The 23945-nt window shown below is 44.3% G+C and overlaps 2 protein-coding genes across 7 annotated transcripts in view; one reads left to right on the forward strand and one right to left on the reverse strand.

Moving 5' to 3' along the window:
• Positions 1–11829, reverse strand: part of LOC121597860 (protein held out wings) — a 31802-nt gene extending 19973 nt beyond the window's left edge. For 2 of the 6 annotated variants that reach the window (XM_041924071.1, XM_041924070.1), the window contains exons 1-2: positions 11661–11829; positions 7885–9400 (exon numbers count right to left, since the gene is read on the reverse strand). In XM_041924071.1, the coding sequence (XP_041780005.1) occupies positions 7885–8961 (1077 nt within the window). In that variant the 5' untranslated portion in view covers positions 8962–9400; positions 11661–11829. The other 4 variants (XM_041924073.1, XM_041924072.1, XM_041924067.1 and 1 more) reach the window with 3 other exon arrangements.
• Positions 11830–12546: 717 nt separating this feature from the next.
• Positions 12547–14670, forward strand: LOC121597775 (potassium/sodium hyperpolarization-activated cyclic nucleotide-gated channel 2-like). The gene has a single exon (XM_041923889.1). It carries the CDS (start codon positions 12821–12823, stop codon positions 14561–14563), a length of 1743 nt encoding a protein of 580 aa, XP_041779823.1. The 5' UTR covers positions 12547–12820; the 3' UTR covers positions 14564–14670.
• The last annotated feature ends 9275 nt before the right edge of the window (positions 14671–23945 follow it).

Consider the following 23945-nt stretch of genomic DNA (forward strand, 5'->3'; position numbering starts at 1 on the left):
TGCGCAGCGGTGTGGTTCGCGTTGTAGGGCGCGTTTGTAGGGAAGTTCTGCGCTTCAAACCGGCCACAGCAGTGTCGGGCGTGGAGGAGATTGCTCTCTTTCACGATGTGGTGTGTCTCTGCGTGTGTGTGTGTGTGTGTGTGTCACGGGCTATAAATAATTTAGCGCAACCGCCACCACCGGCAGAGTTAGTCGGTTTCGCGGTTCCACGAGCTATTTTAGATGCATGTCCACGCGGCGGCCCCGTTGTGCACACGCCCTACACCACGTCAAGAACAATCGAACACGATCATGAAATAGATTTTACGAAGACGGGCATACAAATTCGATTGGCAATTCGATACGATACGTTTGAAAAAGTTGCCGAATCGAAGACACAGGGCACTCTTTAGAGAGAGACACATTTCCGATGAGCATTCAATAGAATCGTCTCGCCGAACGTGCCCCAAAGGAAGAGATTGTTTTACGTGAACAAATTCTTGGGAAAGCAACCGGACACAGGGAGGCATTTCCAAACACAACACACAACTATCGGGAATTTGTGGTCACCACACTCAGCGCGCGCTGCTATCGATTTTCGTTCCGAGAGGAGCCAACTGTGACTACTCCGAACGATCGCTCTTCTCCTTTGCCGCAAGCGCAAAACGATCTACAGTGAGAGAAGCTACAATGTGTCTAAGCTTAGCAACTGTGATCTTTCAACGCGGCTTTCGGTCCGTTTTCGCTTAGAAGCGTACCATCATTTCTACAACTTCTTGCCTTTCCGCCGTTGTACAAGGCCATTCAAGATAATAAGAAACTATGACACTGCAGACAGGGTGTGTCTACTACCAACCACACGCAATTAAACTGATAAAACCGCATGCAGAAGAACATCACCTTATTTGGGACGGTAAATGGTCTTATCCAAAGACGACACCCCAAAAGATATGGTCTTCGGTCTCGAAAAACTCCCCTTTTCCCGTGCATGCTAATTAAGATATCTTGCACAGTTCGTGTTGTGTCGCCAGTGTGATAAGCACATTAAATGCTCTTCTTTCGCTCCTCTTCTTGCTTATCATTCTTATCGAGAGAGTATTATACAAACAGCCATGGGTTGGTGTCTGGTTTTGTGAGATGATTTAAACAAATAATTGCAGTAACAATTGATCAGTGAAAAAATAATTTAATTTCGCTTCACTTTTACGGCAAACCCATCCATATGTAGTAGAGCATTATGGTTAGCAAGATATTAAATTAAAAAAAAAACATATCCCGACCATTCCATCCAATACCATGGTAGTAAGTAGTGTATTAAGTGGTAGTAGTGGTAGTAATAATGAAGCTAGCTGTTTTCCATTTAGTTTTCGAGGTGGCAGAGATTAGAGAGAGCAGCAGCAAGAGGTAGTTGCGAGAGGAGTAGTAGTTGCTTCTTAGACTACGAAACTGATGTTTCCGTTCGATGGTTAATTGATGTTTCTTCGTTAACTTTCGATTTGTTGCATATTACCGCATCCAAAACCCTTCGCAGCATTGTCCTTTTCATCCACCCTTTCCATTCACAACCAGTAGTAGAGTGTGAGTAGTAGCGAAAGATATAGCTGCTATAGCATTGTTGCTTTGTTGTTCTCAAACCACATGTGATTACATTTCTTTCAGCAAACTGATGGTTAAACTTTGGATAAGGAAGGTAAAGGTTTTAAAGGAAAGGATCAGAGGTTGGATTGATTGGGAACTATAGGGGACTGGAATTCAAAGCAGCAGGAAGATGGTCGTCTTCTACTTGTTTCAGTAAAATTTAACTAAAATTTTTAACACTCCAATTGAGCTACATTGAGCTAAAATTGAGCTAAAATTGAGCTAAAATGAGATAAAATTAAGCTACAATTGAACGATCTTATGCGACCTTTCTTGATCCTGCTGCCTTGGTTTCGAGGGAATACAGAGCTCTTTAGACATTGGGACATGAGGGAAAACAGCGTGAAGTGGTAGGAGTAATTGTTATCTCGAAAATAAAGGAGGTTAGGATACACATGTTATGGCATATCTAATATGAGAGAGCGAACGTGGATTATATTTCGTTTAGGAGGGTGGTGTTGGGTGGTGAATGAGAAAGGTTGGTAATACATACATATACAGCTAATAAAAACTAGTCCAGTTAAAGTTTGCCAGCAATTGCTTTATTATTATTATTATTATTAAACGGATGGTATTAGCGGTAGTAGTAATAGTAGTAGTAGTAATGGTGAATAGAGTAGCAGCTGGTAGTTGCTAGTAAGAAGTAGCTAAATAATATTAAAAGTAGAAGTAGATTAGAGAAGTGCAATTATTAAGCTTTATTAAAATGTTTCATTATTTCTTGCTGTCGGCTTTGCAACACGCACACAGACACCTTACATCCTTGTTGTTTGTGTTATACCAGAGCAGAATGAGTGTGAGTGAGAAAGGGGGGTAGAGAGAAGAAGAAGTATAGTAGTGGTTATAAAACTCTAGCATATTATTCTGTATTTTCATTGCTGCCGCTGCTGCTGCACCTGCTGTTTTTGCACATAGGTTATTAGAAGCGAATATTAATTAATGCCCATGTTCATACACCATCGACCGGTTAGAAGGCACATATTTCACATAAGGTTCCTGTAGAACATCCTCCTCGTCCATGTCCGTCCATACCATTATCGCTATTGCAACAGATATATTGGTGTTATGTTTTTTTTGTTTTTAAGTGACGTGGTCAGTGAGATTTTGTTAACATATTTGATTCGTTTGTTTTTTTTTGTGCGTGTTTAGCTAGGTTATTTTTCAATTGGCTATCATCCACAAGATACGGTAGTAGTTATTGCCTAATTTGTATAATTTCTTAGAGAAAGTGAATGTGTGTCTAATTGGAGTTGCAGCCAAATTCACTCGGGCACATTACTTGTTACAAATCGGACTTGATTATCGTTTGTTAACGGTGAGTTTTGTCATTCGTTGACAGTTGTTTGGTTGCTAATATTGTAGTAAAATGGAGTTATTCTGATTGCTTTTTCATTGCCCTTTTTATACCACATTCTAATTGGTTTTACCATTCAAATACAATATGCCGTAAGAATTGTATACTTTTGTTATAGAGGTTATAGGTTGTTTGTGTTTTGCATTCTTCTTGTCTCAATGTAAAATTCAACCAGATCCAGTATGTTTCATAATTAATTGCATTTCTCTGCGTGTTTCTGGTCTTACCTATCTAGTTAGTTAATATTGTTTCGTTATTGTTTTATGTTTTTAATTTCATTTTGATTTTACATTTCATTGTTATATCTGCTAAGATACCGCAATTAGCGCTTGCTACTAACTATTTTGCTTTACTGTTTAGTTTTGGTCATTCCATACAAGAACGATCAATACACGATAGTCAGGCAAAAGGCACATACAATGCACATTGTGTAGAACAGAGTAGAGTAAGTGTTGGTGTGTTAAGGGCTACGGTTAAAATTAGTATTATAAGTAATGATAAAAAAACAACTATAAGCTTAGCTACGACACGGAGGGTTGTGTAAAAGAGATTTCACGATTTATAAAAAAAAATCATTTTATATGATTTTCTATTTTCTCCGCTTTACAATACATTCTGAACTTCTCTTATTCGAACCTTCCGCAAGTCACACTGACGATTCTTCAAATGAGATTACTTTAAATTGTTTTAAAATAGCAAAAAAAAAAACACACACACTCGGCACACAATACAAACTAATAATAGATTAATGTATATAATATTGAAGTAATATTCCCTTCCATAAAGGTATATAGATATTGCCACCTTGGGTAAAATCGTGCCAGTGTACACAACCGCACAAAAGGCATACATATTGAAGGGTAATAGTGTGTGTGTTTCTATTGGTAAGTATCGCACAAAGTTTTAATTATTTTGTGTGCGATAAACTTTCTTGCGCAATAACAATCTCTTTATAGAGAAAAAAGATTGTAAACGGGACTGGGAAGCGTTTGATTTTGTCCGGAAACTTGGTTTCCTTGTCTGTTCCTTCCTGCAAATCCCTCTCTCTCTTTCTCAGCGCAAAGTAAAAATTGCATCGACTTTCGATTTAACAGGGGAAGCACATTTTTTTTTTAATAAAATATAAATGATTCCCTTATGCATTCGGTTGTGCATGATTTCCGCCGCAAGCCATTTTTGCTACACTATTTTGTATTGCTTTACGAAACACACACTGCTGCGCACGATCGTTGCGATGGCACCACAAATTATGCGTTCTCAAAATGCATTCGATCTCTTACCAGCTGAATGAGTTGCTTTCAGGCAGATCTTTTCGAGTGTGTGGTGTTGTGTTTGTGTATTGGAGGGTTGATGTAATTTTACACATGTATGAATTGCAGATAGTTCTCGAGCACTATTTAAAAAACGGAAAGACGACATGCGATGCAAATTCCAATGCAGTCGTTTGTTTTGCACCACAGATTCTCTTCTTTTTCTGTCATACTTCTTCACGCTGTACGCATCGTCACGCTCGTGTGTTAATTTCCTCCTTTAATCAAGCAAGAAACTGGCACCGCCCTTTGTTTGCATATACTTGTTGCTGGGTGTACGCTGTGTATCATCAATTGAACCATTCATCCGATTAATCTCCCCGGTTGCAGAGCACATTCCCTCTTCTCTCCCTGATGATCTCCTCTGCTGTACAGGACACTTTGATGTATGAAGGAAAACCCCAAGAGATGGCCCCTTCGCTGCACAACACAACACAACATTGATGAGTATTATATGTTCTCTTTTTTCCTTCCATTTTCCCGTTCCATACACACTTCCTCGATGCATCAAAAGAAACACATACATCCGTGGGATTAGAAACAAAACGTCCCACTACCGGAAGCAGAGACTGATCTGAGAGCCGGAATCGGATCGGATCGGTTGGAGAGAGTTCCGACGGTGATCTAGGGTCTGGTTTTGTGTGCGTGTTTATCCGGAAGACTAAAAAGGTTTTGATTTTTAAACAAACGATTTGAACTGCTTTTTTCTTGCCCGAAAAAGTATGTCCCATCTTTTTCCTCCCTTTTACCATCTTCTCTCACTCTCTGTCTCTTGCTCTCTCATTTCTTGAACGATCGATTTTTAATACTTTGGCACATTTGGAGTAGAGACAGAATTAAACGAAAAAAAAGTATAAAAAACAGAAGTTGTACAGCTTACAACTCTTTGAAAGAAAGTAACAATATAACATTACACTAGACCGTAAAAAAATGCCGTTCAAAAAGCGTACGGTGGGGAGCCGTATAACAGAAGACTCGCGATTAATTATTTTTTAAGGGTTAAAATATTCCATTACAACGTAACGACTAGTTCACTTCACTTCACGAGTGAAGGATCATCTCTGTGTGTGCATGTTAACGAACAGAAACAAAGGAAGAAATATGCAATTACCAGGTGTATTAGATTCAACATATTATCGGTTCGGTTAATCGGTCGTTATCAGTGTGCTAAAAAAAAGCTATGTAACAAATTTAAGAAAGCATAATTTAAGAGAGAGAGATATAGGCACAGAAAGTAGGAGAGAGATTGCGCTTTGCCAGAAGTTAATCAGATGAATGGTACAGATTGAAGGGATTTTAGCATTTTAGTGAGCAGGGGGTGATGCGGCGCACGACACGGATTTTGTTTTGTGTCACAAAAAGTTACAAAAAACAGTTTTCCCATACACGATGATGCCTTCAACGCAAGAGTGTATTTGAGGTGCTACCATTAACGAAAACGTTCGACTTGGCTTTCTTTAGTGTGTGTTAAGTGCTGTAGGCTTAATGTGATAAGCGTTGCTCATGTTTTTAGTACAGATGGTCGATCCTTTTTTTTTAGTACAAAACGTTTCATGTTGTGTGTACCGTGGCAAAAAAAAAGGATTGCTTGTGTTACGGGTTCGTTGTTAGGTGGTGTTGTGACCATAATGCATCGTAATATGCAATTTAATAGCGTTATTTTACGTACTGCTTGGGAGGTTTTCTTTTCCTCTTCTCTCTCCAAATAGGGGAAATTATAAGGAACAAATTGGAACAGTAAGTAAAACGCGGTAAAAGTTAGGAGTTGTTAGAAGTAGTGATCGGTCAAAATGGTTAAGAAGTTCGGTGTTTGGTAGTGTATTGAGAGTTGGGTGTAGTAGTAGTAGTGTAGAGTGCTAGAGCAATTAATCCTTTCCGATGTCCACATTTCACAGTACACCCCCTCTTTTTAGGTTTAGCTTAGTGCACACTTAATGTTCTTTAACAGTATTATTTATAATTAAAAACTAATATTAAGATTATTGTTATTTGCGCACAATGATGCAACAAAACAAGAGCCGCAGCGTGGTGGTGTGTGTTCACATTTCGCACATTCCCGCCATCTTTCCATAAACACCTAAACATAATCCTCTGGGTGCTACGGCTAGCTAGCTAACACAATACGTTTTACAATGTTTAATAATTATTATACGATCGTATTTTAATGTCCCTTTTGCTTCACACACATTATCATTTCACACGTGAGTGGATTATTTGCACGTTTATCGCGCTCAGATCTGTGTTGTTGTACAAGATTTTTGTAATATTTTGCGTTATAGAAATGTGTTGATTGATGAGGGATGATATTAACAGATAAGAGAAAATGAGATATATTCCTCAAGTTCGAAAAGGAAGCCTTTGCGGTCAACTAGCAACAGAGTGTTGCTAGTCTTTAAAGATGAGATTAAACAATGACTAACCAAACAGATCGAAAAGATGAATATACGGAAGTGGTTGTTGTAGTGTCGGTGATGAATGCTACTAATAGAAGATTATACATACTGAGCGCATTTTTGTTGGGCGTTAATCAAACACAATAATGGGCTTTTGTTTCTGTTTTGTTTTGTTTTAGGAGCAGCTACACAATTGCTATTGTTTCATTTTGTTTTTACCTCATTCCGTAGCAGATCTCTATCATTCCTTGGCGTTATTTTGTTTGTTTTGCAATTAATGCGATTATTTTATATAGATATTATTGATGCATATATATGATCTAGACGATGTTATTATTAATTATTATTAATAATTGTATGAATATTATTAATATTCGAAGTAACGAAGAAGGGTGTAGAAGATATAGGAGCAACAAAATATATAAAAAACATATATAAAAGTATGCACGCATGTTTTGCAGTTGTTTTTCCAAATTTTAAAGGGTGAAAGTGGGTGTGAGCATGAAATTAATAGTAAAAAATAGGTAGCTTTATAGATAAATGGTCATTAGATAAATTATTGCCCCACCGCCCGGGTTTTATAAGGGTTGTGTGTGAGTGAGTGTGGGTGTATATATATATATATATATATATATATATATATATATATATATATATATATATATATATATATATATATATATATATATATATATATATTATATATATATATATATATATATATATATATATATATATATATATATATCTCTCTCTCTAACGATTGCCAAAGGGTGAGTAGGTGTGTGTGATAGTAAAAGATTTGCGCTGTGTTTGCTTCACACGTTGTTGGCTTGAAGGCGTTCGTTTTTTTTTGGGCGCTTTGCGATAATTTTTGTTTGTTTTGCAAAAAAAAGTTGCATTTTTGTGGCCTTCCAAGTGTTTGCACACACATACACACACACACGCACACACACAGCACAACTTATTCGAATTGTTTGTTTTTGTTTTTTTTTCTTCTCTGTTTGCTCTAGTTGTTTTTAGCGATGCTTTTTTTATATTAACGTGGAGTAGGGGTGTGTGAGAAGAGGTAATATAAAAAGGGGGGAGAAAAGTTTGTTGTTGGTTGTGGTGGTGGTGGTATTGTTGTTGTTGGTGGTGGTGGTTGGGGGTTTTAGTAAGGATGATCGCGAGACGCATATTGCCTTCGTGGATTTTTGATTGCACCTACGCTGTGATCGGCGTACTCCGTGAGCAGCGGATTGCCGGCCGCCGCCAGCGCGTAGCTGTAGTCCGTGTAGGGGGAGGCGTAGATCAGCCCGGTCGTGTGGTCGATCGTGGGCGGCGGACCCGACCCCGGTATCAGGCTCGCGGCCGTCGTCGGGACGGAGATGCGGGGCGACAGGATGATCGGCGCACCGAGCGGGTTCGGGGCGGTCCGGCCCGCCATCTGGTTGGCGGCGGCCAGATTGGCCGCGGCCGCGAGCGACGCCTGCGTCAGCATGCGCTGGTCGGCGGCCGACGCCGCCGCGGCCATCTTCCACCGGTCGTCCGTGTACTGTTGCGGGTCGAAGCTGAACGTGTTGTCGGCGGGCGCGACCTTGGTGGTCGAGTCGCGGTACGTGCCGTTGATGATGGCCAGCTCCATCAGCTGGCGCTTCTTCAGCTCGTCCTCGCCCTCGGCGTGCGGGACGAGCAGCTTCTTCACCTCGTCGAGCGCGCGCTTCAGCTTGATCGTGGCCCGGTTTTCCGTGTCCTCCACCGTGATCAGCACGTGCAGATCGTCCGACAGGTGCTCCCAGTTCGGTTTGCCCCGGTTCGCGTCCTCCTTCTTCTTGTCCCGCATCGAGCCCTTCCCTCGCACCATGATCTTGCAGCCCGTCTCCTGCTCGAGCTGCTTGGCGGTCATGCCGCGCGGCCCCAGGATGCGGCCGACGAAGTTAAAGTCGGGATACTCCTTCACCGGGACGTACACCTTCTCGTTGAGCGTGACGGATTCCCCTTCCGGGTCGGGCAGCTGGAGCGGCTCCTTCGTCACGCCGTTGATGTGGAAGAGGGAGGCGCGCACCTTCGAGATTTCCTCGTCCAGCAGCCGCTCGATGTGCAGAAACACGTTCGGGAAGGCGGCCAACTGTTTGCGGTCCTTCAGCAGCTGGGCCAGATAGTCGGCGATGCTTTGCGTCGACTGTTGCTGGTTTGGCTGTTGTTGCTGCTGCTGCTGCTGCTGTTGCTGCTGGTTGGTGCCGCTGTTTTCCACCGTGCCACCGTACGTGCTCATGATGTGATGGTTGTGGTGCAATTGATTCATTCGATGACTTGTTGTCACGGGACTGCGAGTCCGTGTGCGGGTGTGTGCCTCTTGGGCGAGATGAACTCGGCGACTCTCCACAAAACCACCCAAACACTTATCAATAGACCGGGGGAAGTTGGTTGGCGGGCACAAGCGGCTTGTCCCGGGGGGGTTCTTGTATCACTTGTACTATCTTTCACCGACTTTCTACAATCACATTCACAACTGGCGCACACTCACAAACACTACTATCGGTCTTTTAATCGTATTAACAACAACGGTTTATCGGCATTGTTTACATGCAAACCAATAGGGCGCGCGCACGTGCTTTTATTCCGAATAAACTTTTCTAAGGCACTTTTCTATTTTATGGATTTATTTTTAATAAGAACACTCACACACGTCGACACTCTTGTGCACTTTTCTTCTTGCGTGTGCGTATTTGTACCTTGAAAAACTGGGAAAAAGAAAGGAACATTTATTTAACAAAACACATTTTTGAACGCACTACCTTTTAACGAACTTTTTAAGCACTTTTTAACGCAGTTTTAAGTTTCTATTTTTTTTAAATACACGCATACGCATGTTTCACGAAAGAACTTTAAACTGATCTAATGTTTTTTTTTTTGAATTATTGACGATCGATCGACGATCACACAAACACACGTGGCGGATGGTGGTGATGGTGGTAGGACAGCAATTGCGTGTTCGATCGTTCGTTTGCTGTTTTATTTTTGTGTCGATTAAATATCTTCCTATCACAACTGTTTATTCAGCATTTCTCAGCAACTGCTTTCTCTTCAGCATTCTCCGAGTGTGTTGAGAAGGGAGAATCGTCATTTTTGTGTTTTGTGCCACTTTCGATTTGCGCACCAGAGTCTGTGTTATCATAATCGATCTCAATTTGGAGCAGCACACAGTGTGTATGTGTGTATGTGGAGGGAATAGTGGTATGTATATTTCACTGTTTCCTTGCTGGAAATGTTTCTATTTTATTGTTTGCTTTACTAAAAATAGCATAAAACACTCTATGAAACTAAAAATGATGATTCAACAGAAAAATGATATTTCCCACTTTGTCAAAGCTTTCCGGTGTTATTGTTGTGTGTATTGTATTGTGTGTATTATAGTGTGTTTGCAACTTATTTGCTTATTTGCTGACGATTCGGATATGAGTCAACAGCAGAGCGAACATAGAAAAATACTTCTTTTACACTTTTTGCCTCAGTGTGTTATCAACATTCGCCTAAAAGAACACTATAAAATGCTTAAGGAAGCTCTTTTCCGTGGAAGTAAACTAGAAGAAAAAACAGAGAATTTCCGTCCATCATGCTCGACATTTACCGGCGGCATTTCCGCCACGGCTGTTATGTGTTGCTGCTGCTGATCGACGCATGAGCAAAATAAATATGGGCAAACAACAGTTCCAGCCCCTCCTAACGCACACAGCAACACGCCGCGCATCGTTAAGTAGCGTATCCACGTCGTGACTAACACACACACACACGCACACCGAGGCAGCGCATACACAACGCGTCTGAGAATTTCCTCGTCAACACTTTTCACTACTTCTTGTCCGTTTCGGGCATTTCCCTCAGATGATCGTTCGTCCCGCGTACAGAACATGTTGACGCGTTCACGAACCAAAAAAAATATGAATGGAGCATAGGATTACGTGTGGAGTATGCAGCACAAAAAAAACCCTCCCCGACGGAGGCGAACACAGCCAGCCATATCACCAAGGCAACAGATAGACTTTTGTCGCCCCGCAGTGAGAAGTGTTTCACGGAACCAGAAAAGTCATCGTGCGCTTTCCAATATTTAAGATACACTAAATGGCAATTACTCCGAATCCAAGAAAGGAAAGATACAGAAAACAATTTTTCACAAAAAACAGTGCACCACAATACCATCCCCAAAACAGGAAACAATAGTATCATGAAAGCGCTCTGCCAGCAATAATAACATTTCAGCACACAAGCTGGCACCTCCCTCTCTCTTTCTCTCTCTCCCTCTCCTTTCTCTGTCTGACTGCTGCGAAGTTATTTGGCCTCCCTCGCTATTCGCTCATACACGCGGCGTTCCACGACTTTTTATTTGTATTTTTCGTTATGCCTGTTGCGCTCGGACACACGGAGTGCGCGATACAACACAAAAAAAGGAAGTGAAAAAGACACACCACCACCACTACACTGCCGCTTAACACACTCGCTCCCCGCTGATGATGATGATGATGACGATCCACCACACACTTGCGCGCTGCTCGCTTTTGGCTGTAAGCGCCTTCTTTTCCCTTTTGGGCGAGAGACGACGCAGCACACACGATGATGATGATGATGATGATGATCAACACCGTCAGAAAAGTGTGTCAACCAGGGCAACACACGTCAAATGTATCGGTCGCCGCCAACTACTGTTCTCACTCTACGCACACGCACACACACACTCACACACACTAAAGCGCTTGATTTTTCCCAGTTTTCTTCCCACAGGAAATAATACACAGGCCATCATCGCTCTACGCGCATTTGCTGACGCTACACACAGCCACACATACACCACACCACCGCAAGTGCTTTTCTCTCGATCGTTCGCTTTTTTGTCATGTAGAAAAAAAAAACAACACACTACAACACCGCGAAAGGAGTTCGGGCGATTGCAACGGCACGCACGATGTGACACTTCTCCTTTTCTTCACAGAATCACTACTGAATTACCTTTCCGCTTTTAACTTCTCTCTTGGCCAAGTGACACTTCACGGGAGTAAGCGACCGCCGAACAAGCGCACACACAACCGACTCAGCGTATGGTTCAGCTTGAAATAAACACAGGGTGAGTGTGCGTTAAAGGTTTACGCCTGCTCGTTCAGTCGAGGGCGCTTCCCACTCGCGCTTATCCCACACACAGGCGCGCGCGTGGTAAGGTTGAACGGCAGTGCGCCATCTCGCTTTCGCACACTCTCGCGCGAGAGCGAACGGAGCCGTAGCGGAGTAGCGCACAGTGGGAGAAGAATGGTCAAAATCGGACAATTTACCAAAAGATGTTAAATTGTGGCTCAGATGATGACACTTTTATGAGATTTTATGGTGCATAATTTAATGTCCGTTTTTCCATTTATTTGACTCATGAATTTTTAAGCAAAAAGGTCTTAAAACCCATATTTGTTTTCTTTTTGTCCCCACAAACATTCGCCCATAGCGCAGAGTACGCGGTTTACGCTCACCGTGGCCTCATTCCGGGCGATTACTCTCGCAGATCGCCTTCTCGATCGTTCACAGACACACGCACACACTGCAACTGCCCGCGAATTGCTTTCACTACGTTAGCTAAACAGAGAAAGCAGTACACGTATGTGCGCTTTTTCACCTTTCTTTCTCTCCACTTACGGCTTACCTCCTTGTCACTCACACACACGCGCGCGCGCACGGTCGTACAACATCAATCACACCCACTCAACGCTTCGCGAAGCTCGGGCGAGCAAAGTCTCTCTTATCTCTTTCTCTCACATCTTTCTCTTTGTTTTTCGTGGTAAAATTTCACAGCCGCTCCGCTCCGCACCGCTGCAGTGCTAACATTCCGATGGAGCATGGGCAAAAGAGAGATTATTCTGGAGCAACTGGCAGGAGCGCAAGAATGTTCTGCCTTGCAGTGTTGCCAGTTTGCGCGACAAATATCGAGTCGTTTTTGGAAAATGTTTTGTTTTGTTAGCGATGGCGTAGTAAGCTGTGATTGAAGTTTACATAACTCGTGTCGTTTCCCTTTAGCGAGTTGTGAGTTAGTTGAATTTAAGTGCAAAGACTTACTGTGGTTCGAAACTTACTCCAGTGTCTAGAATGTTGAAAATATTTTACCAAAACACAACAAAGTTACTAGGAAAATGCGACACAAGCTAAAAGAAAACAGGCACATTTGCACGATCGAACAGACGCGCATTTCGCAGGCGGAAAATCGAGCCCTTCCGCGGCACGTCAAAATCCTTCGAGCGCTGCAAAAGCTACGACTTGCCTCCGATCAGCATCCGTCGACGGAGAAGCACCTCAAAAGTTCCTACCAGATCATCAAGGAAAACGAGCGACTTCAGCAATGCTTTCCCGCCTTCATCATACATCCCTTCAGCCTGCTCCGCCTGTACAGCGATGTGGTCGTTTTCATCGTGATGAACCTGCACCTGATGCTGCTACCGTTTGCGTTCAGCTTTTTAGCCTTCGAAACGCGCCCAACGCGACACCTAGTGGAGTACATTGATCTTTCGCTCTGTGTGATCCTGGTGGTGGAGTTTTCGCTTACATTCTGCACAGGATTCGTGGTGCTGGAAACGAACGAAATCGTCCTAAATCCGAGGAAAATCTTCTTCAACCGTTTGCGTCCCTTCCGGCTGATGTACGATCTGTTGCTGTTTTTCCCCTACATACTGCTGCTGGAAGTATTCGACGAGCTGATCGTTGAGGCGGGAGCTGAAGCATCGCTCGTGTTTGTGTCGTTCCTGTATCTGTGCAATATTGCCCGGTTTCGGGATAGCAATCGGTACTTCAGCGTCATTCCACGATCGCTAGACATTTCCCAGAGCAAAATGCGCATCGTGGAGGTCATCATGAACACGCTGTACGTGCTGCACTGGACCACCTGCCTTGGGTACATTATACCAGTGCTGCTGAAAGTCGATTCTTCCGCCCGTACTTCCGATGAGGAGGAACTGCTAGCTGCGATGCATCTCCCACAGCCCAACGTATCCGCTGCACTGGAAAGGGTGGCCAATCCGTTCGTACGGGTGCGCCTGACGGACCTCGACACCTCCACCGCCTATCGCTATCTGCGCAGCATGATGATAACGCTACGGGTCGGGTTGGCTTCGAGCGAAAAGAAGGACATTGAAGAGCACTACGTGTACCACTGGATCATGTGGCTGGTAATGTTTCTCGGTTGGCTGTGGTTCAACTACGTGCCCGTTGTGCTGTGCCGGTTTTTCGACTCGCCCGAGATGGCCACCGACCAGTACGACAAGTTTATGGCCAACCTGAAAGCGTTCGTGTACAACAAGCGGCTGAGCGCCACGTTGGAGCGGAAGCTGCGCAACAACTTCGCCACCCGGTTCCGGACGCGCTACTTCGACGAGGAGATGATAATGGGTCTGTTTCCCAGCAACCTTCGAAGCAGCATCCGGATGGAGACGTGCCGCCATCTGGTGGCGAGTGTGGATCTGTTCAAAAATCTGCCCTACTTCATACTGACGGATATTGTGAATTGTCTGCAGCTGGAGGTTTACCTGCAGGACGATGTGATCATTGCGGCGGGGAGTTACGGTGATTCGATGTACTTCCTGGCGGCCGGTACCGTGGCCGTGTACGCCATGAACGGGAAGGAGCTAGGTCATCTGACCGATGGGGCGTACTTTGGCGAGATATCGCTGATCAGGCGCAACCAGCAGCGTACGGCGAATGTGGTTGCGCTGGAGGCGTGTGAAATCTATCGACTGTCGCACGAGGACTTCCAGAACGTTGTTAAACCGCACGCCTATCTGCTGAACCGGATCCGCAAGCAGGCCGAGCAGCGGTTGGCCATGATGAAGCGAAAGAAGGACAAGATGTATGGGAAGAAGTTTTTCGAAGCATTCTTGCAATGAAGCGCAGCAAAGGTACGGTCATTTTGGAGTTGATGTTATTGTAAAATTATTATAAACCAAAATTTGTAAAATAGGATTTACGGCCAATCGATCTGGCAACCCAGCGCACCGTCGAACAGATTTCCTCTCAATCTTTCTTTCTCTCTCTCTCTCTCTCTCTTGGCAACTGCGTGATGCTGCACCCCGTATACTGTAGGTGTAGTTGTGGCCTTAGCATAAGTCAAATCACGCCGACTCAGTGGCTCTCTGTGTGAAGAAGCGTACTCTCTTGTCCGCTCAACGTTCGTTGCCTGCGCCTTCCATCCGCATAACGCTGTACACGCATACAAGCAAAGCTTAAGTCATCGACCAACACCCCCATTAGGGTGAGTTGAGGCGAACGGGGCACAAGAGGTAGCCCGCTTTGCGGGAGGGTGAAAAACATGTTGCGCATCGGGTCGTATTTTATGCTTTTATGTTGTGGGCTCTGTGTGTTGGTGTGTAGGGGTCGTGGAAAGAGTCTTCCCTCTGCAAAGAAGTCAAACATAATTCTGACGTTCTGCTTCTTGTCTTCGAGCTGATGTTCACTTTCTGGTGTGTATGTGTGTGTGTGCGTTGTTTTTTGTATGTTTCTTTTCCCCCTTTAAAAAAAAATCCCTCTCTGTTGCTCACTTAACCTCACACCTCCCCCTAAACGAGTACCTCTCTGAGACGAACGCTTTCTTTTCCGCATTTCTTTCAACACTCGTTTCACTGCGTTTGTGGTTAACAAAAAAGGGAGACCGATCGTACCGACGGACTTGAGTGCAGCGGGACTGCAAACACAACATTCCTCCAAGTGTAGGATGACTGCATATCGCTGTGCTGCCGCTTCTTCCTTTGGGGTTCACTGTTGGCTTCCTCGGGGGGGTTTCTGAACTCTCCCCTGCGATGCTCGATCTTCGGGCAGACAGGCAGAATCTTCTGGCGCGTACTGTAGCACAAAGCCGGCGCCCAGAATGTTAATCCCCGTTTTCGGAGGCTTTATGCTGTTGTTCCCGCTCTACCCGTTCGTGCTGTCTCACAGCGCAGAAGGGTTCAAGTACATCGAGGCACAGCCCAACTACAGGGAACAGGGTTGATTTGACGTTTTTTTTTGTTAGCTTTGGCTTTTCAAAGTCATCGCCCAATGAGCACACGGCAAGGCGGTTCGAGAGATCGAGGATCAGGTTTCTTCAGGAAAACCTGTAAAAGATCAGCTGAGGAGTGGGAGCTCCGCTAAAATCTTCTCCCTCTCTCTCGCTTGGTCTCTCTGTGTTCGATCTTTCTTTGACCTTATAAAGAGCTCACACCGTACTTACATTGCCCAGGGTGGGAGACGTAGGTATACAACGTTTGCGTGCGAATCATGCATATCGGTTGTGTCGATGATACCTTTCTTTCGTATCAAAATACGAAACCTCTCTCTGCCACCCTGCTCCGCAAGATCGAGTGGCGCAGCTAAGGTCCCGCAAGGCCCGACAAGATTGATCGAAACCAGTATTCAAGCATAACGGGGTATCCCAAAACCGGGAGGGGGAGAAACAGAACTAAAGGGCAAAACGGAACGTGCACGTGCGTATGTGTGTGTGTGGTACGCACTTTTGGTTTTGCACAATTCCCGATCATTCCCGCTGGAAGGGAATCCCACTTATAAAATGTTGCTTCCTCTCAAGACGCAAGTCTTGAGTGTTGAGGAAACCACTTGAGATAGCGGACGAACGGCGGGGCGAACTGTTCTGGGCTGGCGATGGATGGGGTCTAGAGATCATAGTTTTTCCACCAAAAGATTCCCCAAGTGGAACGGACGGTTTCGACAGCTTCCGCGATCCGCGATGACCTCCGCGTTGACCGTTGAACCCAGAACGTGGCAGATAGGGCACACGCAAAGTGAGGAGAGCCATTTGGAGTTCATCAGTCGATGGGAGTACCTTTGGTGTAGTGCACTTAGGCTGCGGTATCTGATGGAGAAAAGGCTGGCAAAGAAAATTGACATGGTGTATCGAGCGTGAACGCGGTTGCAAAGAATCCTTTAGTACCCTTTTCTTTCCCGTGGTAGCAGCATATACATTACACAATTAGCAAAACGTAGATAAAACATTACTCGTCATACCAGCAGTTACGCTGGTATGACCTACCGTACTGTGAGCTCCTATTTTGCACCGAGTACAGCGCAATGGGAAAAGCAGGCAGTAAAATCGTATGAATGGTGGTACTGTTGTGAAACTTCATTTTCCACCCCACGTACGCGCCGTCTAGACACAGCAAAATAGCACTAAAATGAGGGTGAAGGCACAGGGTAAACCATTACCGCGGCCAGCGTAACCGGGAGGGGTCGTCGCTTAGCCGACTGCGCATACGGCAAATGGGAAAACAGAATAGTGGCGTAAAAATAACTCGCCGTACTGCCGTCAAAAACATCTCACTCTCGAAGCTATTTCTCCATTTTTCCGCTCTGCCAACCGCCCGCATACCGATGGATTGTGAGTGGTTTTCCAGCGCGAGGGAGATTTTCTTCTAGTCCGAAACGTTTCCCGAAGGGAACTAGGACACCGGATGGTGTTTTTGGATATGGGTTCGAAAGTAAGGCTTTGCCCTCTTTGGCAGGATACGGTAGCTTTCCGACTAGGGATGCGTGAGTCACGTGTGAATGGTTCCGCCCGGTCGTGTTACAATTACGGTGTAAGAATCACGTGTGAAATGATACGGGTAGGTACGGTAATGAAGGGAGTTTGGAAATCAATTGGTTAAGGACGGGTTTTCTAAGGAAGATTGGGACCTACCCGCAGCAATATGGCTAGCTGGTGGTGGTGGTGGTCGCGTGCCTGTTTTGGAGGGGATCCAATTTCGGTAGGATTCTCACAACCTTTTCAGCTAGTTAGTTTTGCATGCATTCAACATTGAATAATTGATCGCATGTGAAATATGTGCGTCGTTTTTATACAGGCTCTTCATCACGAGGATCAAGATGAATTAATTCCTTCAAACAGATTCAATTAATCAGATATGAATGCGACCTATTTAGTCAGTGTGGTCAGGAATTGCGTTTAGGTATGTTTTCGTTAAACGAGAGCCCTCATAAAACTGAATTATTCTTTCCATTGCTTTTACACGTTTTAATAAGTACAAGTCGACTAATATCAGAATCTATAGTTTGTAAAATTCTTTCACCCTAGTTTTGGTAGAATAGTTTGTATAATGCTGTCGTTCGTTTGTTAGTTTGTTTAATTTTCTTTGTTACTATCTTTTGTTCACATGCTTACGATATTAACTTGTTGCTTATGATAAATGTTCTCTTTCCTATTTTCATAAATAAAACATATTCTGTCTTTTTGCTTTTTTATTTATTTTCACTTGTTTGAAGATAATCAGACCATAATATTTATGCTTTTGTTGTAGCATCTACAATGACTTTTATCACTTTTGTAATCTTTCGTTACTATTTAAAGACTTGTGGCAAATTTGGATGTGTTGCTAGAGACTTCAATGTATTTATCCTTGAGTTTTGCTGCTTTTTGAATGCGAAAGATCAGTTTGCTCTGTCCTGTTCTATAAATCTGATTAATGAACAGACACTGATTGATTCTTACTTAATCTGCACAGATGTATAGTACTGCAATTAGTTTTTGTTTGCCTTTTTATGACCTTCCTATGGTTTTGGAACCCTGGATTAACCAAACCATTTGCTTAACTACACTATCTAGCAACATTTCTTCTTGAAATCCACCGCAAAACGAGGGATTCACAATTTATATGAGTGTTTTATCGATACATTTTTCGACAAACCATTCAATTGATCCATTTAATTTAATTTCAATTCATCATTTGAACCAAATTAAGGTCTCTTTCAAGGTAGGTTCCATTCCTGTTTTAAAATTTTACTGTTATTCCTTTACTCCAAATCAATGTTTAGATTTAATTTAAAATATTGAACATGGTGGTAAAGCCATTCATTGTATTGCAAATCACGCTTGTACGCTTCACCTAAAGGACACTCTCACGCCACAATCGTCCTCAATCGCTTATCACACGAAAAGGTCATCCTGAAAATAAACATGTCGCGGCAGGCTCCCTCACACTTGGCTTCACTTTGGCGGCTCCTGGCGGACAAATAAACCCCTTTACATTCACACACACACACGGCCGACCCAGTACATCGGTTTTAGCGTGCTTTGCTAATCAAAGCTAGTGCGATCATTTGCATTGCAATTAGCTGGTGTACCCGCGCGTCCCAGACCCCCACAGGGTGGCACTGTGCAGTCGATCGCATCATCGCATCGAACGGCGCACATCAAACGCGATGCCGGCATGGGTGCGGGAGCATTTTGCGCATCGAACATCGATAGAACGGCCCCCGTCCGGCAGTCAGCAATTTCAGCCGGACCAAAACTCGGACCGGACGGCAAATAAGAGGAAGTTGCATATCTCCCTCCCACATGTGTTGTTGGGGTGGACCGGCGCACAACCGTTTGGTAGCACCAAGTTCAGCCAGCGGCAGTCAGCTGTTTCAAGCCTGGTGGACCGTTTATTTGCTCCTGGGAATGTTGGCCACGGTCGGTCGGGCTGGAAACGATAGCAATCGTGCATTTCACTGCGAGAGCAACCGAAGGGTGGCAAGAACCCGACCGGCCCGGCACCGGAACAGCCCATTCCGGGAGAAATGGCAAACAGATGGTGGCAACCTGTGCCACCCGCCAGCGTTGGCCGTGGTTCGCGCGAAACCAATCATCATCTCCGGTATGCCGGTGGCCCCAGCACGCTCACTCTCGCACACTCTGCCTACGATAAAACCTTCGAAGCGTGTTGTTTGGTAACTTACTTTGCGATTCAATCGGTCCTGTGCTGCCCGCATCAGATAACCCTTGGTTGTTTTTATATTAGGAAGATGCAATAATGAATCATGTATAAAGCTGCCAATCTTGATTATTTACAAATTCTTTAAAAATTTTTTTTTTCCTTTCTTTGTACCTTATTTTTGTACAGTTCTTGGACTTTTTAAGGATAAAAAACACACTTAAATGTTACAGATGTCTCACTTATATGAACCGCGAACAGGGGAAAATGATAACAAAAGCTTCTCTATAAATAAAAACTGACTATAAATAAAAACATAAAACTGACAACGTAACATGAAAAAATAAGGCTTTTATCTCACAAAAAAAAAACCAGTCCTCGTTCCTTGAAGGCGTTGGATCGATTTTTTTTACTGCGTCTTTATACTGCCTTTATGACCGCTCAACCTTTATGGGTTAATCTCAGCTGTTGCGGCAAACGCCACGATCGCACTGAAGCCTAATGGAATCCGCCAGCGGCCAACCATGATTAAACGTCGCCATTGTTGGCCTATCCATTTCCATTTGGGCTCGGGGGGTCGTGCATGCGAAACGGTGCACGATCGACGAGCAGGGGAACTGGGACCCGTTGGGGGAAATTTAAATAAAACACAAAAGCGACACACACACACGCAACCGCCGGACCGGAATCCGGATGGGAGCGTTCCGCCGGATCGGGGCAATCGAAATCGGTTTCGGTGCCTGGTGCGAACGGTGCAACCGGTGACGGATGTCTCCTCCACAAACACACTCGTCGCTCGACGGAATGCGTCCTGCGATGGCTTTCGATTCGATTCGGTGTTTGGTGATTCGGAAAGTGATCCGGGACGCGCGGCGCAACATGCGCATGCCTTCACGCTCTTTTCCACCATCACCCAGCTCCCAAACCGAAGGTAAATGACGAAGCATGAATGCATGGATGCACTTTCGGTGTGCCTAAGCACACCTCTTTCCTGCACTGCACATTCCCTTCCCCACTCAGTCTTGGTGAAAAATTAAGTCGCTTTATTTTTGTCGCTCGATTCGCTCGTCGACCAACTAACGTTTGTGTGTGTGTGAGCGTGTGCGAGTGAATAAATGAGAACTCCGCCCCTCGGCTAGAAATGTATGGAAAAGAGCCACACCAAAGGGGAGTTTGTACAGGAATTGGACAACAAATAACTGCGACGAAACAAAACAACAAGCAGTGGGACCAAGCAAAACAAAACAGAAAAAAACCTCCGGCCCGACCCCGAAACAATTCCTCGGTCCATGTGACACCCACACCCACCCCGAAATAGGTGAGCCGTGCCGTGGCTGCATACGCGGCAACATAGGCCCTGGCGCTCAACCCACACCGAAAGCCACCCACACCCACCGCATGGCCCACACACTCTCACACATGTGTGAGCGCGCGCAAACCCGGCAAAAGCCAATCAAGCGCGGCATAAAATGTGCATAAAATATGTAACGAAGGTGAAACCGTCCCGCGCACGAAAACGAACTCGAACGCGGCCAGCGAAAACAAAAGCAAACTCCGTAAAAGAATGCTGCTCTCCTTCTGCAGCTCTTGGGCTGCTCGGACTGCTCGGGACGCGCGGTTTCTGCTTCTTCCGGGGCGGCCCTTTTTGGAGCAGCAGCAGCAGCAGCAGTGGCGGTGTATTTTGTTGTGTGGGAAGAGGTAGATCCAAAGCACGAGAGAAGCAAAAACAATAAACAACGCATTAGTTATCGCGTCGCGCAACGACGCAGTGCAGCGGGAAGCGGTGGACTTTTACATCGGAAAGGGACGGTTGGGTGGGGCCGTTGTTTAGGGCCCCGTGACATGGTTTATCTAAGCATTGTGGTACACTGTGTTCGCTTGAAGCAAGCCGTCAATCAGTGGTGTTGGAAAAATTAAACAACTGTTGTCGTAGTCGTGACAAGGGAAGGAGAGGAAGGAGGGAAATCAATTTTTATTGCGAAACATAATTTAAATACACGCCATATGACAAATCCACCCTGATGAGTTTGCGTCAGCGTTGCGTGTTTTTGTTGAGGTTTTGTAGCGTGCGAGTGGGAGGTGGCTTGCTGGTGCAGTGACAAACTGCTCGCTTAACGTGCTACAAGTTGCGAGATCGAATCTTATCTGGATGATGTTGATATGGTGGATTTTCTGTGATGAATTTTTACGCGCGCTCTCTCACCCTTAATGCGTATTGTGATGATCGTTCGTGGCATAGAGAGAGATCACAGGATTCTTTTAAGTGTATTTATTGAGATTTGGTATTTGAAAATATGTATAAGTATCAAAATTATTCCAGGAAAATGATGATAAAAATGAGTTTTAATCCAAAAAGTGTTGAACTCTCATATTCAAACTTAGAATATAAAGTCTTACTATGAACAATTCCCTATGAAATCCCTCTCCCATTGGCCTGTTCACGATAGAGCACGTCGATGTGAAGGACGGGTTGTGAACTAGGCTGTGAAGTCTTTTCGGTCTATTTTAATTTAAATCGAGTTAAAAAAATATTGATTTAATTTGTTTTACGAATTTAACGCTCATAGATCTAACATTAACGATCATTTTACGACCAAGAAACGAAGTAATATGTGTAATGTTTAGTTTATTGTTTCATGCTTATTTTTGATATTTGGTTATTGTCTTCCGCGTCAATGCGTCACAACGAATTGAGAATGTCTGACTGGCTGAGATAGTTTAACAAAATGGTTAAAAAATGCATAAACTGTAGGCAGTGAGGGAGATTTTAGTTGGCACATTTCGATTTGCTGTTTGATTTTTTATGCTAATTATTGTTGATCGTTGAACGGTCGTTACTACGGACAACGACATCAGCAGAGAAATGATTGTTGACCGGTTCATACTCACCGGTTCATGAACCGGTCAACAATTCATACTCACCGGTTCATGAACCGGTCAACAATCATTTCTCTGCTGATGTCGTTGTCCGTAGCAACGACCGTTCAACAATCAACAATAATTAGCATAAAAAATCAAACAGCAAATCGAAATGTGCCAACTAAAATCTCTCTCTGCCCTACAGTTTATGCATTTTTTACTATTTTGCTAAACTATCTCAGCCAGTCAGACTTTCTCAATTCGTTGTGACGCATTGACGCGCAAGACAATAACAAGATTTCAAAAATAAGCATACAACAATAAACTAAAAATTACACTTCATACTTCGTTTCTTGGTCGTAAAATGATCGTTAATGTTAGATCTATGAGCGTTAAATTCGTAAAACAAATTAAATCAATATTTTTTTAACTCGATTTCAATTAAAATAGACCGAAAAGACTTCACAGCCTAGTTCACAACCCGTCCTTCTGCCAATACATAGAAACTTAATCCCATTTCTTAACGTTACACAATTCCGTAAGGATTTCCCCCTGACCTTTGGCCCCGGTGAGAATGAGATCGAGAAAAAGAGGGTTGTTAAAAAAGGGAGAACACGCTTCGATGCGTGTAAAACCATGAACCCCATGAATTCACCTGAGCGAGAGGAATCAACCAGCCCTAAGGGCAAAAGACCCTTAGAAAGACCCTCGGTCGACCCGTCGGTAGCACGGTGGAAAATGGAATTGGCGTCCCTCTTTCTCTCAAGGTTCTGGCGGACCTTTAAATTTAATTCTCACCATAAGAGCATGTTTACGTGTTCGTCTGCAGGAGAAAAAAAAAACATACCTATACATACAAACCGGTGACCGGAGCGATTGTTCCCATAACAAAAAAGGGCGAAGAAAGCACCTGAGAAAAACCGTATCCTCCGAGGCAAAGCAGGCGAAAGGGACAAGTGGAATCCCCGTGGGTCCTTTTATCCGGGCAATTAATTCCCGGCTCTCTCGATCCGTCCACTGTGCGCAATGTCGCGTCATCGCGACCCTGTTCGCCTGTGTTGGTGAGCGTGCAGCAAGGACAGGTCCATATTGGCGTCCATTAATAACATCACACACAAAACTCCGAAGAGCCGATTTATCAGGCTCGTCCGTGACTCGCTTGATGCGGTGCGGGACTGCAAGCGTGAAGGGGTACGAAAGAAAACACGGGCCCACAACGGGCAACGAAACGAACGTCTCCGGGACGTCGCTTGGAAAAGGAATTCATCCTCCTTCCCTGTTCGGAAAGAAAAACAATACACTCAGGGGTGGAGGAACGGTGAAAACGGAACCGTAAGCCAGCGTCGAAACGGAACGAGCTCTGGAGATCGAACCGTTGCAGCGCAGGATCGTCTGTTCGTAGATCTTTAACTTTCCGCACCTTCGATGTGCTGGTGAACCCTCCGCACGTAAACATCTCTTCCACGGGGATGGTGTTTTTTCATCTTTCTTTCTTCTTTCTGCTCGCTTTATGTATGTGTGTGAGTCTGTTTTCTTATGCGATCCTCACATGGGATCCTCCTCAAGCCTCAGCACTCTTGCCCCGCTCGGGTGCGCATTACTTTTCGTTTCGTTTGACTTCTGTTTATGCTTTTCGAGTTCCATTTGGATGGGCGCGAAGCTGGTGTGGTGCATGCTAAAAATATCCCAAAAACTACATACACACACACTGCGTCTGGCCAGCGGGGTCGTA

The sequence above is a fragment of the Anopheles merus genome, chromosome 3R, assembly GCF_017562075.2.
Source record: "Anopheles merus strain MAF chromosome 3R, AmerM5.1, whole genome shotgun sequence".
NCBI lineage: Eukaryota > Metazoa > Arthropoda > Insecta > Diptera > Culicidae > Anopheles > Anopheles merus.

What these genes read in the sequence shown, in the direction of transcription:
- LOC121597775 (XM_041923889.1), top strand. Translation starts at nt 12,821, where the DNA reads ATGCGACACAAGCTAAAAGAAAACAGGCACATTTGCACGATCGAACAG.